We start from the raw sequence: 13988 nt of genomic DNA on the forward strand, positions 1-13988 counted from the left end.
AGACACAAACTTAAACACCACCCCCCAAAAAAAAAACAAAAAAACACAAAACCAAAACAAAACAAAAAAAAAAACCAAAACAAAAAAAAATAAAAAAAAACAAGGAAAGGAAAAGCAAGGAAAAAGCAAAGAGCAGATTGTGGCAGGGAAGACACTGAAGAAGTCTGGAGTGTCACATGGACACTGCAGCTTTAACAGGGTGGATGGTGAGAAATCTCCTAATTTCCACATTCCAACCATACATGGAAACAATTTAACACCAAGCTCATGACTTTTTGTGGTGAGTGGATCACAAGATGCTGGAGGGAGGCAGGCTGCACAAGCTCCAGGGCTCAAAGATTTTAAATCATGTGTCTCTAGCACCCACTTTTTTTGTACAAAGTATTGCTTGTCTGTCACTAAGCATAAGACAAAGAAGTTATTTTTACCCTTGTTGTTGTTGTTTTTTGAGGAGCTTTTTGGGTTGCAGATTTTTTGTGGGCTGGTTTGTTTGTTTTCTCCTTTTTTTTTTTTTTTTTTTTTTTTGTTGTTGTTGTTTTGCGTGTGGATGTGTGTGGACTAGTATTATGAGACAAATCCTTGAGGAGCACTTGAATGGACCTAGAATTTTTATGCAGAAAAAATTAGAGATGTCTTAATATCTGTACTTCTCCATTGTTAAACCCACTGGTTACTGTACCAAAAAAAAAAAAAAAAAAAAAAATAGGATTGTGAAATTCCCATCCCTGCAGGTTTTTAAAATCCATCTGGATAAACCTCTGAGCAACCTGGTTTGAGCAGGAGGATGGACCTTGGGAGAGTGTTTCCAGTCTGAGTTACCTGGTGATCCTATAATCACCCTGCACACAAATCAGAAAGTTTTTTAAATCTTGCATGTTTTGCCAGCTATTTCAAAGATCCAAAACACCTACTGTCTGTTTAGCCATAATGTATAGTAATGGCAACTAGGAGAACCTTGGCAAGTATTTAGAGTGCAGTGCAGTACAGAAATGGCAGAGCACAACTACATTGTCCCTCTATCATTTCTGGACAGTTATCACCTGTAAGATACTTAAAAAACACAACCTGGCAGCAGCTTCCTGGCTTTTGGTTTCATATTTAGTAACAATGGATTGAGGAATTTTGCTGTGTAAGTTATGCAGTTCCATTGGTGCTATGGAAATGTCACCCTGAAATGCTCCTGTCCAGCATATGTGACTCTGGTATGGTGGCATCCCATTCCTGGCCAGCTGGATTGCATATAGGAAAAGATCATATTTTTTAAGGGAGAAGAAGGTAGACACTGAGAGAAATTCTAAAGAAACAAGGCAGGTGATGAGTGGTTGGTTGATGGAGTTGGAACCACAGGCACCACAAAGAGTAAAAAGGGGTATTTAAAAAAACACCTATAACTAATCAAAGCTAAAGAATCATAGAATGATAAAATGGTTTGGGCTGGAAGGGACCTTAAAGTTATCAAGTTCCAGCCCCCTGTCCCTTCCAGCAGACCCAAATCCCCCTTTGAACACTCCCAGGGATGGGGCAGCCACAGCTCCTCTGGGCAGCCTGTGCCAGGCTGCTCAACACTCAGAGCAAAGAATTTATTCCCAATATCCAATCTAAAGCTGCCCTTTTTCAGTGTGAAGCCTTGTTCTAACGCTCCATGCCCTTGCAGAAAGTCCCTCTCCATCACTTCAGGCTGCACTCAGGGGTCCCCAGAGCCTGCTCCTCTCCAGGGCTCTGGTGAGGGGCCAGCCATGCCTCTCAGCCAGACAACACATCCATATTCTGGGCAAAACCCTGAAATCTGGAATATGGAATCCATGTAGGGGAAGCTGAGCACTTCTGTTTCCAGACCTGATCATTTGCTCAGCACACAGCTCAGTGGATGCTGCAGCTGAAAGCCAGGCCATTGCAAAGGGCTGTCACAGGAAACCATTTGTCACAATACACATCATTTTGCAGGATTCTTAATGGCTGATTTTTTAAAATGAAGACATTGAAAAATTGCTTACCCATGAGGTATTTTGCTGAGGACATAATATGCTGTATATGAATGCTGATACACCTGCAAAACAAAATTAAGAAAAAGACAACAAAAAAAAAAAAGATTAGCAACTGTCACCTGTGTTAATAGGGCTGGTTTTATTTTGCAAAAATAGTCTAGCATTTGTGGCTGAGAAGCTCTTCTAAACACTTCAAACTCTGTAGTAGAAAAGAACAATGCATTAATCCACTTAAAGCTGTTGTGTGCTCTTCATCCTGCTCTTTATTTCGGTGTTTGGCAGATTGCACACACCCAGATGCTCGGTGGGGTTGCCATGGCTACCAGGTCTGTGATTAAACTGGGGGCACAGGGCTCTGCAAAGGCTAAATATAGAACAGCCATTAATGAGGACACCTTGGTCAGCTGGAGACAGTCTCCATCATTAGAACTAGACACAAGGCATGTTTTTTTTGTTTGTTTTTTTTTTTTTTTCTTTATTTCCACATAAATGCTGGTGATATCAGAGCAGGTTGTCAGGCCCCTGTCAGTCAGGAAATAAAACTGTATTGAGTCAAGGCATAAAGTTGACCTCATGTTTCCATGACCTGCTAAGCTGCATCTTCCTATCAATCTGTGCTCTGTGGCCTTGGGGAGGAGCTGGCCAGCTTGCACAGCAGCTCTGCTCACAGGGACACAGTTTATTTCTCATCTTCTAACTAGTAAATAACAACACCAGAGTCAATACCAGTGATTTAAGAGGTGGTGATTTTCCACTGGTGACAGCAATCCCTTTCTGATCAGGAGTCAGGACACCAGTGTGAAAGGTCTAAATATGAATCATTTTATACAAATTTATACAGGGCGTCACTTTTTGAAATTCTGTCCTGTTGCTATATGCAACTAAACAAATAAATCTCCTAGCAATCATTTCATTTGGCTTCTACTTAAATCTTTAAACCATTTTTACTGTCCAGCAGCTCTCAGAAAGCACCCTGTCCCAGAGGACAAAGGAGAAATCAAATATTTGCTTCGCCAAGCAAGTTTGATCAAAATTATTTTTTCCTAGGCTATTCTGTTTTTGTACAAGTAATTTTTTTTATGCTTGTGCCAAAAAACCATGAGATGTCCTGGATGGTCCTGCCAGCCCCAGCAGGGGCCATGCCAAGGACATCACTGGTACCACAGGTAAGCAGGACTCACTCCTGCCACTCTGGAGGGCAAACCTGCAGTTTCTGGGGTCTGGGTGAAGAGGCAGATAAACATGAGGCACACCAATAAACATCAGGAACAACATCCTGCAAATATCAAATCAAACTTCTCTATTACAATTTGAAACCAAGCACTGAATCCTTACATGAGCTCCCTGAAGAACAGGCACAGAGGTGAAAGCACTGGATTTCTACCTGTGAATTGCAGAGACTGATTCTGGATTGATGTGATTTCTTCTTCCCTGTGCAATTCACTCCCTGCATTACAAGGACATCATGAGGTCACATCCCCACATCCTCTCTCCTTTCAGGCAGATCCATAAGGACTCTTCAAGCAAGGTGATTCTCTGGTGTGTTGGTATCAGGGAATTTATTGGAAGACAAGTGAATTCACCACATGCCAGCATTTATTTTAGTACAAGTGTCCTTTTTAGATCCACCTGTGTCAGATGATGTCAAACAAATTACCATTTTCTCATCCTCACCCAATCATACCAAAGAGCTCTTGAATCTTCTGATGTTGATACCTGAGACCTGGATGATGCATGCAGTCTTAGAGTTTATTCCAGCTTTGATGAAGTCCTAAACCTAATACAATTCCTTAAAGAAAAAGCACTGCAAGGCTGAATCTGCCTACAGATCTGAAAAACCTGGCAATACATTGTCATTAAATACTGAGACACTTTTGTCTTCCAATATCCTGGCAGTAGGCTGGAGAAAATGATGTAGATTTATAAATTCTGATTTGGGACAGTTGTTCAAGGTTATAAACCATGCTGTGTTGGCAGATAACAGAGATATAAGCCCCCCAAAATGAGTATGAACAGATGTCTTCAGGCGAAAATAAAAAAATGTGGCAGGCTGGAGGGAAAAGAAACAGCCAGGGAAGTTTTGAACAGGATGTTCAAAGGATGTTCTTGCTTGTGGTACAGAGTCCTACAGCCCTGTTAGAGAGTTCAGAGCTGCCTTAGAGGCAATAATGGAGACTGAGGCAAAACATTTTCTTTGCTGAGAGAGCTTAGGACTGAGGAAAACAAAAGTTGCAGGAGACTCAAAGAGCTCTTTTATTTTCTGAGTGTCATTTGTCATCATCTTGGGTCTTTGGCCAGACTCTAAAACATCTCACATCAGCTGTGCTACAGTATGAAGACTTCAAAGGCTTGCAGCTGGCAGAGTTCACTCACAGGAGCAAAATTTTCTCAGATAAATCCTCACAATGCATAGGTTTGTTTATGTAAAAAAGAGCTACTTGCATGAGCAAAGATTTCAGGAGCAGACATTTATTGTTAATATTAATGTTGTTAAGAACACAAGCACATGCAGCTCAAAAATCTCTCTCAGCCCAACTATTTCAAACCTATTTGGAAAATGCTAAGCAGACAAGAATCCAAGAGAAAAATCACTTTATGTCTTTCTGAGAAATTAAATGGTGGCTTTCCTCTTAGATATGCAAACCAAATGAAGTTAATGGGACATTTTGAGAGGATGGCTATGTTTACTTAATATCTCTACTAAATTTTGGCTGGGGTCAGGATGAATTTGGCTATTCACTTAGCAGTAGGAAAACCCCACAGCAGGGATAAGTGCAGTGAAGAGATGAGCATTCTTCTAAAATCCAAACTAAGCCTCAGAGAATGCAAAGCTAATCCATTAGCTCCATTAACTAGTTAAAAGTTAGTATTCACTTCATGACTCCTGTATGTTTCTGAGGCTTGGCCAACAAAAATAGGTGTAAAAATTTTGTGTTCCCTTTTCTATCAAGGCATGTGGTAAAAGCCATTGGCTGATTTGATGCTGTCAGCCCTGATTTTTAGCTGGGTTCCAGAAGCATTACTCTCAGCTCCTCTCAGCAGAGATGAATATTTTGGGGGTGGCAGAGGTTTAGGCAATTGTTTTGCTCTGCAGACTCAGTGTGTCAAGCCATCCCACCAACATAAGTCAGAACAGGTCTGAGGGTGCTTTGAAGGGCTCTGGGTGTCACCACAATCAGGTCACAGAAACTCCCATGCCAGCTGTCACCAGCAAGTGCTGTAAAAGCCATTATGACAAAACCATTGGGCCAGAAACACTCTCCCACTGGGCTTCTCATCCCAGGTCACAGCACAGATCTTGTTTACTTTCAATCTAAATTATGCTCTGCAACTCTGCATGTTTACACTGAAATCATAAAGGGACTGAGAGACAGATCTGTCTGTTCCATTGAAGCCTTGGAAAGGCAATTATCTCTCTGAAATTCAGAAGAAGGCAGGGCTGATTATTTGTGACAACACCTTGTTGTGGAGCCACTGACCTCGTTTTGTGCAACCCACAGAACAAACCTGGACCTGGCCAGATGACAGCAGAAATGGAAACTGCAGCACAAGGAGCAGCAGAGAAGGGCATCTGCCTCTCCCACGCCACCAGATTCCAAAGGAACAGGGAATTTGTGATTCCAAAGAAGCAAAATGGAAGAAGCAATTTCTGTGCCCTGTCACTGCAGAGCAAAGTATGGTGTGAAGGTAATGTCTGCTTGGAAGCACTTGTTTAAGGGCTGCATCCTACAGCTTTTTATTCTATAACAATAAAGTATATCAACAAGTGTCCTGCAGGTCCTTGTCCAGCAGAGCTTACTGAAATAGAAACTAAATGCTATTTAAGCATAGTGGACTCATTTATTCATTGTGGCTCTTCCTATACTTTAAATTAGAATCCATGGCTCTTGTTTTTGCCCCAGAGTAACTGCAGAAATATGAGACACATATCTAAGGAACTTGTGAAATGAGTTTTCAGCACACTGTGGCTGGTATGAAAGATTGCACTGCCTGCTGAGGGTTTATCACAAGCATCTGAAAAATAATAAAGTTTAGTTTACACTTCCATCTCCTCTGTCTGTTGCTTTCTGTCTCACTTTGTGGGCTGATGCCAGGCCAGTACCAGCAATAATCAGGATTTATGGAAGGCTTTCTTTAATGTTTGCATGACAAGGTGCTGAACCAATACAAAAAAGGGACGCCTCATTTCCAGGAGTTTTACAAACAAAGAAAGGGAGGAAAAAGGAAGAAGGCTCCCCAAATCAGCCCAATCCATTCATCTTCCACAGGCTTTTCTACCAATAGAGCTGATTTAGAGTCTTTCCACCCAGCACATAAAACAGCTCATGGATCTGGGATTAAACCCAGGTGGACTGGCTGCCATGAGCTCATGATTGTTACTTACTTGATAAATACAGGAATACAGCATGCTTTGCATCCATTTTCTAAATGGCTCCATAGAACCACCTGGCCCTTTGTACAGTAGTGTTATTTACATTAAAGAATTACCCAGAAAACTCACAAAAAATCCCATAAAACTTAGAGCTCACAAGAGACCAGTACAGGGCACAGCAGAAGTGCTAAATACAAAATTTCCAGTGTTTAGTGTCTTTCTTTTTTAGGAATTAGACTTTTAATCCAAAAAGCCACCCCAGCTCTCCCAAATAAAAATGAACACACTAATAGTCATCAGAAAGAAAAGTGTTCAACAGTTTGCTAAAGCCTGAAAATAGCAAGAATATATTTTAAATGTAATTAATCATAAAGCACTCAGGATTTATCTGGGCAAAATGATTCATTTTTTATTCTGTAACAATAAAGTATATCAACAAATAATAGATCCCTCAGGGTTCTTAACAGACCTCAGTTGTCTGGAGAATGCATCTGCTTTTACACTGTGTAGTAAGACAGTAAAAATATATCACAAGTGGCTGGTGAAACAGGAACTGGCAGATCCATTAAAAGGGTTTCCCACAAAAAGTCTCTAAAAAGACATTTGCTGGAAATAGATTATGCAGCCCATTTTCCTACTTATGCTATGAGCAGACAAATCCCCAAATGCACATATGAATGTCAAACCAATTGAATAATCCCAAACATTTGACATAATTACATATTCCACCTTTTAAAATGGTCTTTGAGCCCTTAAACAGTAACTACCACTGTGATGCAAAATATGCAGGTAAAAGATGATTTGCCATTTGACCTTTAGTATCTGTGATATTTAACCAGGCTCTGCAGCTGACAGATTAACAGGGAAAAGAGAATAAAGTAGAATGCAGGAAGGCTGCTGCTGTGCATTGGCAAATAGCTCATGCATTTTGTACCTTGTTTTCTCACAATGGCATGAAAGGGAGGGAAAAACAAGCTCAGGAGGAAAATACCAAGCAAATATTAGCCAGAGGTTGTGTTTCCTTCTCCTACATGGCATACCATGGGTGTAAAGGATGCCACCCTGTCACTTGGATTCTTCTATTGGTCAGTCACCAATAAGGAAATTTGATGTTCACTTCACAGGGTAACTCTTGTTCAGACAAGGAGAGAAAAGGTAATTATTTGGCTGAAAAGACCTCACTGCCATAATCTGCCATGGTAGTCCATGGAGGATTAAAGCAGGTTGCTGTACCTGTTTGCAGAATATTCTGTATCTTTCATGAAAGTCAACATTAAAAACTGAATTTTCACTTAATGTGTCAACATCATTTGCCTTGATCAAAATTCTTTATGACACTGTTTCATTGAACCATTCTTTTGCTTTTACATGTTGAACTGGCCCTCCAAAGGGATAAAAACTCCATTCCTGTGCCTGACCACCAACTCCTGTCTAATGTTTTGCTCAATTTTTGTACTTTCATTCTCCCCTCTATTTGTGATTTAGAGCACAAGGGGTTACCTCTGGCTGAGGCATGGCTGGTTAATGGTCTTTTCATTTTTTCCCTCAGTGGAGGCAGAATGGTCAGCAGTGCTCTCCTCAGCCCAACTATTTTTGCAAAGGATTTTATTTTATTGCTAATGGGCACTCCATAGTAACCAGCTTGGAATTAGATTCTCTCAGAAACATCATGCTGTCTTTTCCTTTTGTGTCACTGCAATAAAAAAAAGAAAAACTACCGAAATCCATACTGGTATTTTGTACCCTGCACTCACTGAATCTCGATTGCTTGCAAGAACAAAACAAATCAATAAAGCCAAATAATTTGAGGTGTCTTCAACATTCTCACCTTTCAGATTCATTGTGATACTGACCTATTTTGCTTTCTTCTGAGACAACATATTCTCTTTTGTCCCTGCATTGAATTATCCCTTTGTACTTTATCACTTCTCCACTAATGCCCCTCCAGTGCAGTCTCATACTGTGTGTCAACCTGCTTGCACAGCCCTCTAAGGAACTCTGCCCATTTCTCTTCCTGCTCCTAATAAATTAGAAAACCCATAATGAAATGCTATCAACGAGCATTTCCTGAGCATTGCTTCAGCTGGCAGCCAATAACCCACAGCTGTCATCAAGCACCTGATTTGGGATGCTCCTACCCACTGTGCCACATCCAGCTGATCAGCCACAAGTGTGATGTGCTCACAGCACAGAAAGGGCACTCTGGCACTGCTGGGACACTCCAGGACAGGCTGGGAGCTCAGGAGGGGCAAATGGGCTTGAGCAAGAAAGGTGATGAGAAGAAGGGGGTCTCTGAATCAATCAACATACAGAGAATTTGGCAACTGGTTGCCTGTGCTATAATCATCTCTGTATTCCAGAGGAATCAATTTAACATTTGTGCAAAAGGAGGAAGATATAGGCTTGGGGAATGCATGTGTTAGAGTTGTTGAGGCTTTTTCTTGTAAAGAGGAGGGAAGGATCCTGACCCAGCAGGGTACCTGTGCCTGGTGGGGTGACACAGCCAACACCAACCTGTCTGTGCCTCATCTCCATCACAGCAGGGAGGGACAGGAGCTGCTCCACTCATACCCAGTGCCAGGAAATCAGCAGCTGGGTGTCTCCAGAGCCAGGAAGAAACTTTTTTTGATTTGGAAGAAGGAAATAATATAAGAGGCATTGGATCACCAAGATATGTCTCTATTTTGCAAATCTTTTCACAATTTTATTTCTTAAGGCTGAAAATTAAATCATTGTCCTTTTTGTTTAAAGGACAACCAACCATGCAGAGCTGTGAGTGCCCTTCCACCCACACCAGAGAGGCTTCCTTGGAGAACAATCTCACATGAAGGTGACATCAGGGAGGGACAGCACATTCCTGCCATGGGGACATGCATTTGGAAGCATTTATAACACAAGCTGAAGCTGATTGTGGCAGGGCCATGCACCACGGGCAGCATGCATGGTTAATATGTAAATCTCTCCCACAAACATACAGAATCTCTGCTGGGATTAGAAGCTGATTTTCCAAGCACCAAGCCAAAGGTCTCTGAAACATCAAAGCCTAGGAGTTCTTCCTTTGCAAATAATCTCATCTCAAGTTTTCAAAACAACTGTAAATAAAGTGTGATGGCAACATCCTCCCCAGTAATGGATGGACTGCCGTGCTGCAAGAGAATGCTGCTAATTCACCCTCCACAAACTGATTATCTATCTCAGTTGTTTCATGATAATAATTCTTTATTAAAAGATTAGCTTTCAAATTACATTTTTGAGAGCCTGATACTGCTGACAAGGCCAGGAGGGAATTTCAAGGCTGGCTTGAGGATTTATGACTGTGTGACATCAGCAGAGTGGGGTGGATGCTCTTTTTGTTACTAATGCAGCTCCAGAAGCAACTGGGGCTGCAGGTATTAACATCCAGCCCGTGTGCCAGCTCTCACCCCTCAGAGAGTGTTAATCCAATCTGCCAACTGCTGCTGCACTCTCACACAGCTCTGCCCTGCCAAGCAATTACAAAAACCTCCTTCTGCTCCCGAGCCACCTGCCCCTCACAGGCTTCCCTGGCACCACAAAGCCCTTGCACACACTGGCTTAAAGGACAACTGCTCCATTTTTATCTGCTAAATAAAATGGGAGCTGCAAAGCACCCTGTAGGATTTTTGCACCAGCCTTTGTGCACTTGCTGATGCTCAACAAGTAACCTCAGTGATGTTACAAGGAATTATGAATGAGGATTATCAATAATGAACACATCTTTTGTTGATATTTTTAAACTTTTATCAATATTCACAGCACAGATGTAAACTCCCAGGTTTCCCCTCCCATCCTCTGATCAGAAACTTGGAAATGAGAATGAAATTATCTAGTAGGTAGTTGTGATTCTAACACACCAAACAATATAGCAAAGGAAAAGAAGTAAAAGATGAACAAACGTTATTATGTATTATGAGTACAAAAGTAGCCTGAGGCCAAATAAAAGTTTTAGAAGGACATAGCAATTATCCCAAATCCAGGAAACACAGAGCACCTTCAGACCCATACAAACACACCCACAGAAACCCACAGCCATGACTCTCTAGGAATATTTGAGATCATAATAATCACTGTGTTGGGCCAGACCTTGGCTCAGAAGCCCAAAGCCAGTTCAGACAGGAGTTATCTGATTTACAGACATCCTTTCCCAAAACACTTTCCCAGGCTCTTGCACTGTGCAGCTGTCTGCCTTGAGGGATGTCCCTGCCATGACCTCTGCAGTCACTCTCTAAAGCATTTACCCTTTTTGCACCTACAAACCCAGGCAGCAGCTCCCTTTTCCCAGACAATGGTGCCAAAAGCTTGTGTGGGGTATGATTCCTCTCAGCAGCATTTGGTGTTTATTTTAGCTTTAGAATGGCACCCTGAATTATATGGTTTATAGGGGCACTGGGGTGGCTGGTGGAGTGGGAGTTTACTGGGCTCACACCCACGTTCACTCCACTGACTCTCACCTTCACTGTCTTTGTTTCAAGTCTGAGGGCTGAAGGACAGCCTGAGAAATCAATGTTTAATACAGCTTTTAATGAAACACTAGAGAATGCCTTCTTTCAAAGAAACGTTTCTTGAGCTGTGTGGACACTGACTGTAGAAACATGCTAAAAGCCTCTTTTTTTGTGAAGTTTACAATGCAAATGGTAAAGCTTTGTAGCAATTTTGTGAGAACCAAGACATGAAAATGTGCTGAATACTTAGTATATCTAATTAATTTATTCATTTTTAAATAATACACTTTAGAGAAATTAACAACTACAGAACCACAGCATATGTTTTTTTCTATTACAATTTACTCTTAGCATGTAAAAATTACTTTTTCTACTGTAGCAGCTGAAAATGTGAATACTACAAAGGAGTTAGCATTGGCATTGAAACTTTTAAAGTTGGTCCTAGGCTCAGGGCACTTTTAGAAGACTCAAAGAAAAGAATGTGAAACAAGAAAGGTGAGCCCATCAGAAAGCATTAGAGAGCAAGAGTTTAAAATGTTGTGATGTGAAGGAAATGAAAATATTCAGATGTATGCAAGGAACCTTGGTCAAAACTTCTCTCCCCATTCAGTGAAAGATTCATTTTCCAGTTCCATGTGAGATCAGAAGACTCAGAGCTGTATCTCAATGAACACACAGCTCTAAGTCACTGGAGGGGACAAATCTATATTCTGACATAAATAAAACAAACTGAAATCACACAGAAGGCAGAAGACATTGCATGTGTAATCTCTGTGATGCTGTGGGCAATTTCCATGGGGTAAATGGTCTGTGGTGATGATGAGCAGGGGGAGAGCAAAGGGACAGGAGCACAGAACCTGCCCTGCTCCTTGCCTGCTGCAGAGCCCTGCACAGCACTGCCAGCAGCTCTCCCACTCCTGCACACAAATATGAGGACTCATGCATTAAAGACAAGACTAAAGCCCAATGATTCCTCTCCCTTTTCAAGAAAGAGCTTCTTTTGAGCAGAGAATAGAAGAAAAAAGAAGAGAAGATTCCATTTTCAAATCTGGGTCATTAGCTGCCCAAGGAGGAACTTTAATTATTGGTTTTAACATCAAGCTGGTAAAAGCAGAGTTCTGCAGGCAGTTAAAGAGATAAAAGGCATTTGTTCAGGGTAAATACAGAGAGCCACACACTCCTTGGATTTAGGCATGTAACTTGGCTGAAGAGGAGAACATTTATGTCAGAAGATTTGCATTTCTGAGTACAGGAACTTCATTGGGGTGCCTGCATAGCAAGAGCTGTTTTTCCAGAAGAGGGCACTAAATATATATTATTTTACTATTTCAGTGATTTAAAAATTAAAAGGACTGGAAATCAGAAGAATTAGATTATGGACTGCTTCATATATTTCTGCAGAGACACCAAAATTAAATTATTTCTAGTTTTGCTTTCTGAAGCTTTTAAAATCACTGTTGTTTTCTCATTTTGTATGCTATTCCTAATATATTCATTTCCTTAACATTTTAAAATAACCACCTATACTTATTATGATCCAGCACAAACCAGGATGCTCATTGCCCCTAAAAACTTAGGAAGCAAATTTATGCTAAAAAGCAGGAACCCATCTCTAATGTAATTCTGAAATCTCTCTATGTTGCAAGGAATCTAATTATTTGTTAGATTTTATTTTTTCAATAATTTTCATACTAGTATTTATTTTGTTCCTTACAAAGCAAAGTTACCCCATGTTTCACTCGGATAGAATCCCATACAGGTGCAAGAAAGAAAACTGATTATTTTACTGCTGTCCATCTGAATTTGACTATCTAGGAAAACTTGTACATTATCTAATGAAGGTTTTACTCAAAAACAAATTGCAATTTATTTTTAAGACATTTTGCGAACCTTATTAGGACATTAATCTCTACTAGTTTGCTCAAGTTAGCTCCTCTATACATCTTATATTTCTCATTCTTCTTCCTTTCCTTCAGAAAAAGGAAGCAGAATGAGAAATATAACCTTATGCAAGCTCAAAGAAGTTGGTTATTTTTGTATCATAGTGTTTTGCCTTGAGGCTTTTTTATTTTTCTTCCCTGCTTGATGAAAATCTCATTTACTAAAGAAAATATTTCCAGAGGCAAACTGCTGATAGCTGATACTGGTACATAACACACCTATGTACTTTTGCATGACAGGCTAATTATTTCTGAGTTTTGATGCTCCTCGAGTCTTCTCTGGAACTGTGGATTTGCTTTTCAGTTTGCTGATGTGTATCTGTGCCTGTGAATAAATGCAGGATACAGTTTATTGGCCTTGCTACATAAGCAAGGCTGTCCAACTTAGCCTGAAAAACAATTTTGCACTCAGTCATGTTTGTGCAATTTCTGTTGAAGTCTCCCAGCCCAATTCAGGAGGCTTTGGGTTTAGTTCTAATTCAATTTATCTGCATTATTAGGAGAACAGCAAGGGTTTAAGCCATTGTTTTTAATAGGAAAGCAGTTAAAGCCCAGCAGCTGAAGTCAGCAGACTCAGGTTTTAATGCTCTGCATTTCAAGTTTTTAATGCACTTTGTTGCAATGATCAGACTAAACAGTCCCTGGAGTGGAGAGAATGGAGACTTGGTAATAAATTGGGGTTTGGTCAGGTTTTACCAAAGCCATTGCAATGTAGGGAGCAGGCACCAGCAAATCTGGGATGAGGGGATGGAGCACTGCAGGCTGTGCTGAGCTTTGCCTCCCAGCCCCGGCAGACACATCATGCTGTGCTTCATGAACACACCCAGACCATCGTCTCAGGAGCACAAACCTCCCCTGGAAACATCCCCCAAACCAATAGAGCCAAAGTCTGGTATCCAGTGTGGTTTCATTGCTGGCCCAGGAAAGAGCTGCAGGTCACCACAGTGGCTGCCAATGATAAATCATGGAGTGGTTTGAGTTTGGAGATCATCCAGCTCCAACCTCTCTGCTGTGGGCAGGAAAACCTTCTACCAGACCAGGTTCCTCCAATGCTGAGATGATCCCACTCCAAAAATACCTGCTGAGGATGAGGAGGGTGCCCATTCTTTGCATTTGAGGGGTGCAAATGCATTTTCCATGGATAATAGACACGAGCAGCCCCCACCCAGCCACTCCTCCTTGCTGACACTCAGTGCCTATCATTTCCCTTTTATTAGGAGTGGAAAACAAA

The 13988-nt window shown here is 41.1% G+C and overlaps 1 protein-coding gene across 3 annotated transcripts in view; it reads right to left on the reverse strand.

Annotated features, from left to right (window-relative positions):
* DPP6 (dipeptidyl peptidase like 6) overlaps window positions 1–13988 on the reverse strand; it is a 529059-nt gene that overhangs the window by 109471 nt on the left and 405600 nt on the right. For all 3 annotated transcript variants that reach the window (XM_056485082.1, XM_056485079.1, XM_056485080.1), the window contains exon 6: window positions 1995–2047. In XM_056485082.1, the coding sequence (XP_056341057.1) occupies window positions 1995–2047 (53 nt within the window). The remainder of the gene's footprint in view (window positions 1–1994; window positions 2048–13988) is intronic.

Source organism: Oenanthe melanoleuca, chromosome 2, assembly GCF_029582105.1.
Source record: "Oenanthe melanoleuca isolate GR-GAL-2019-014 chromosome 2, OMel1.0, whole genome shotgun sequence".
NCBI classification, from domain to species: Eukaryota; Metazoa; Chordata; class Aves; order Passeriformes; family Muscicapidae; genus Oenanthe; species Oenanthe melanoleuca.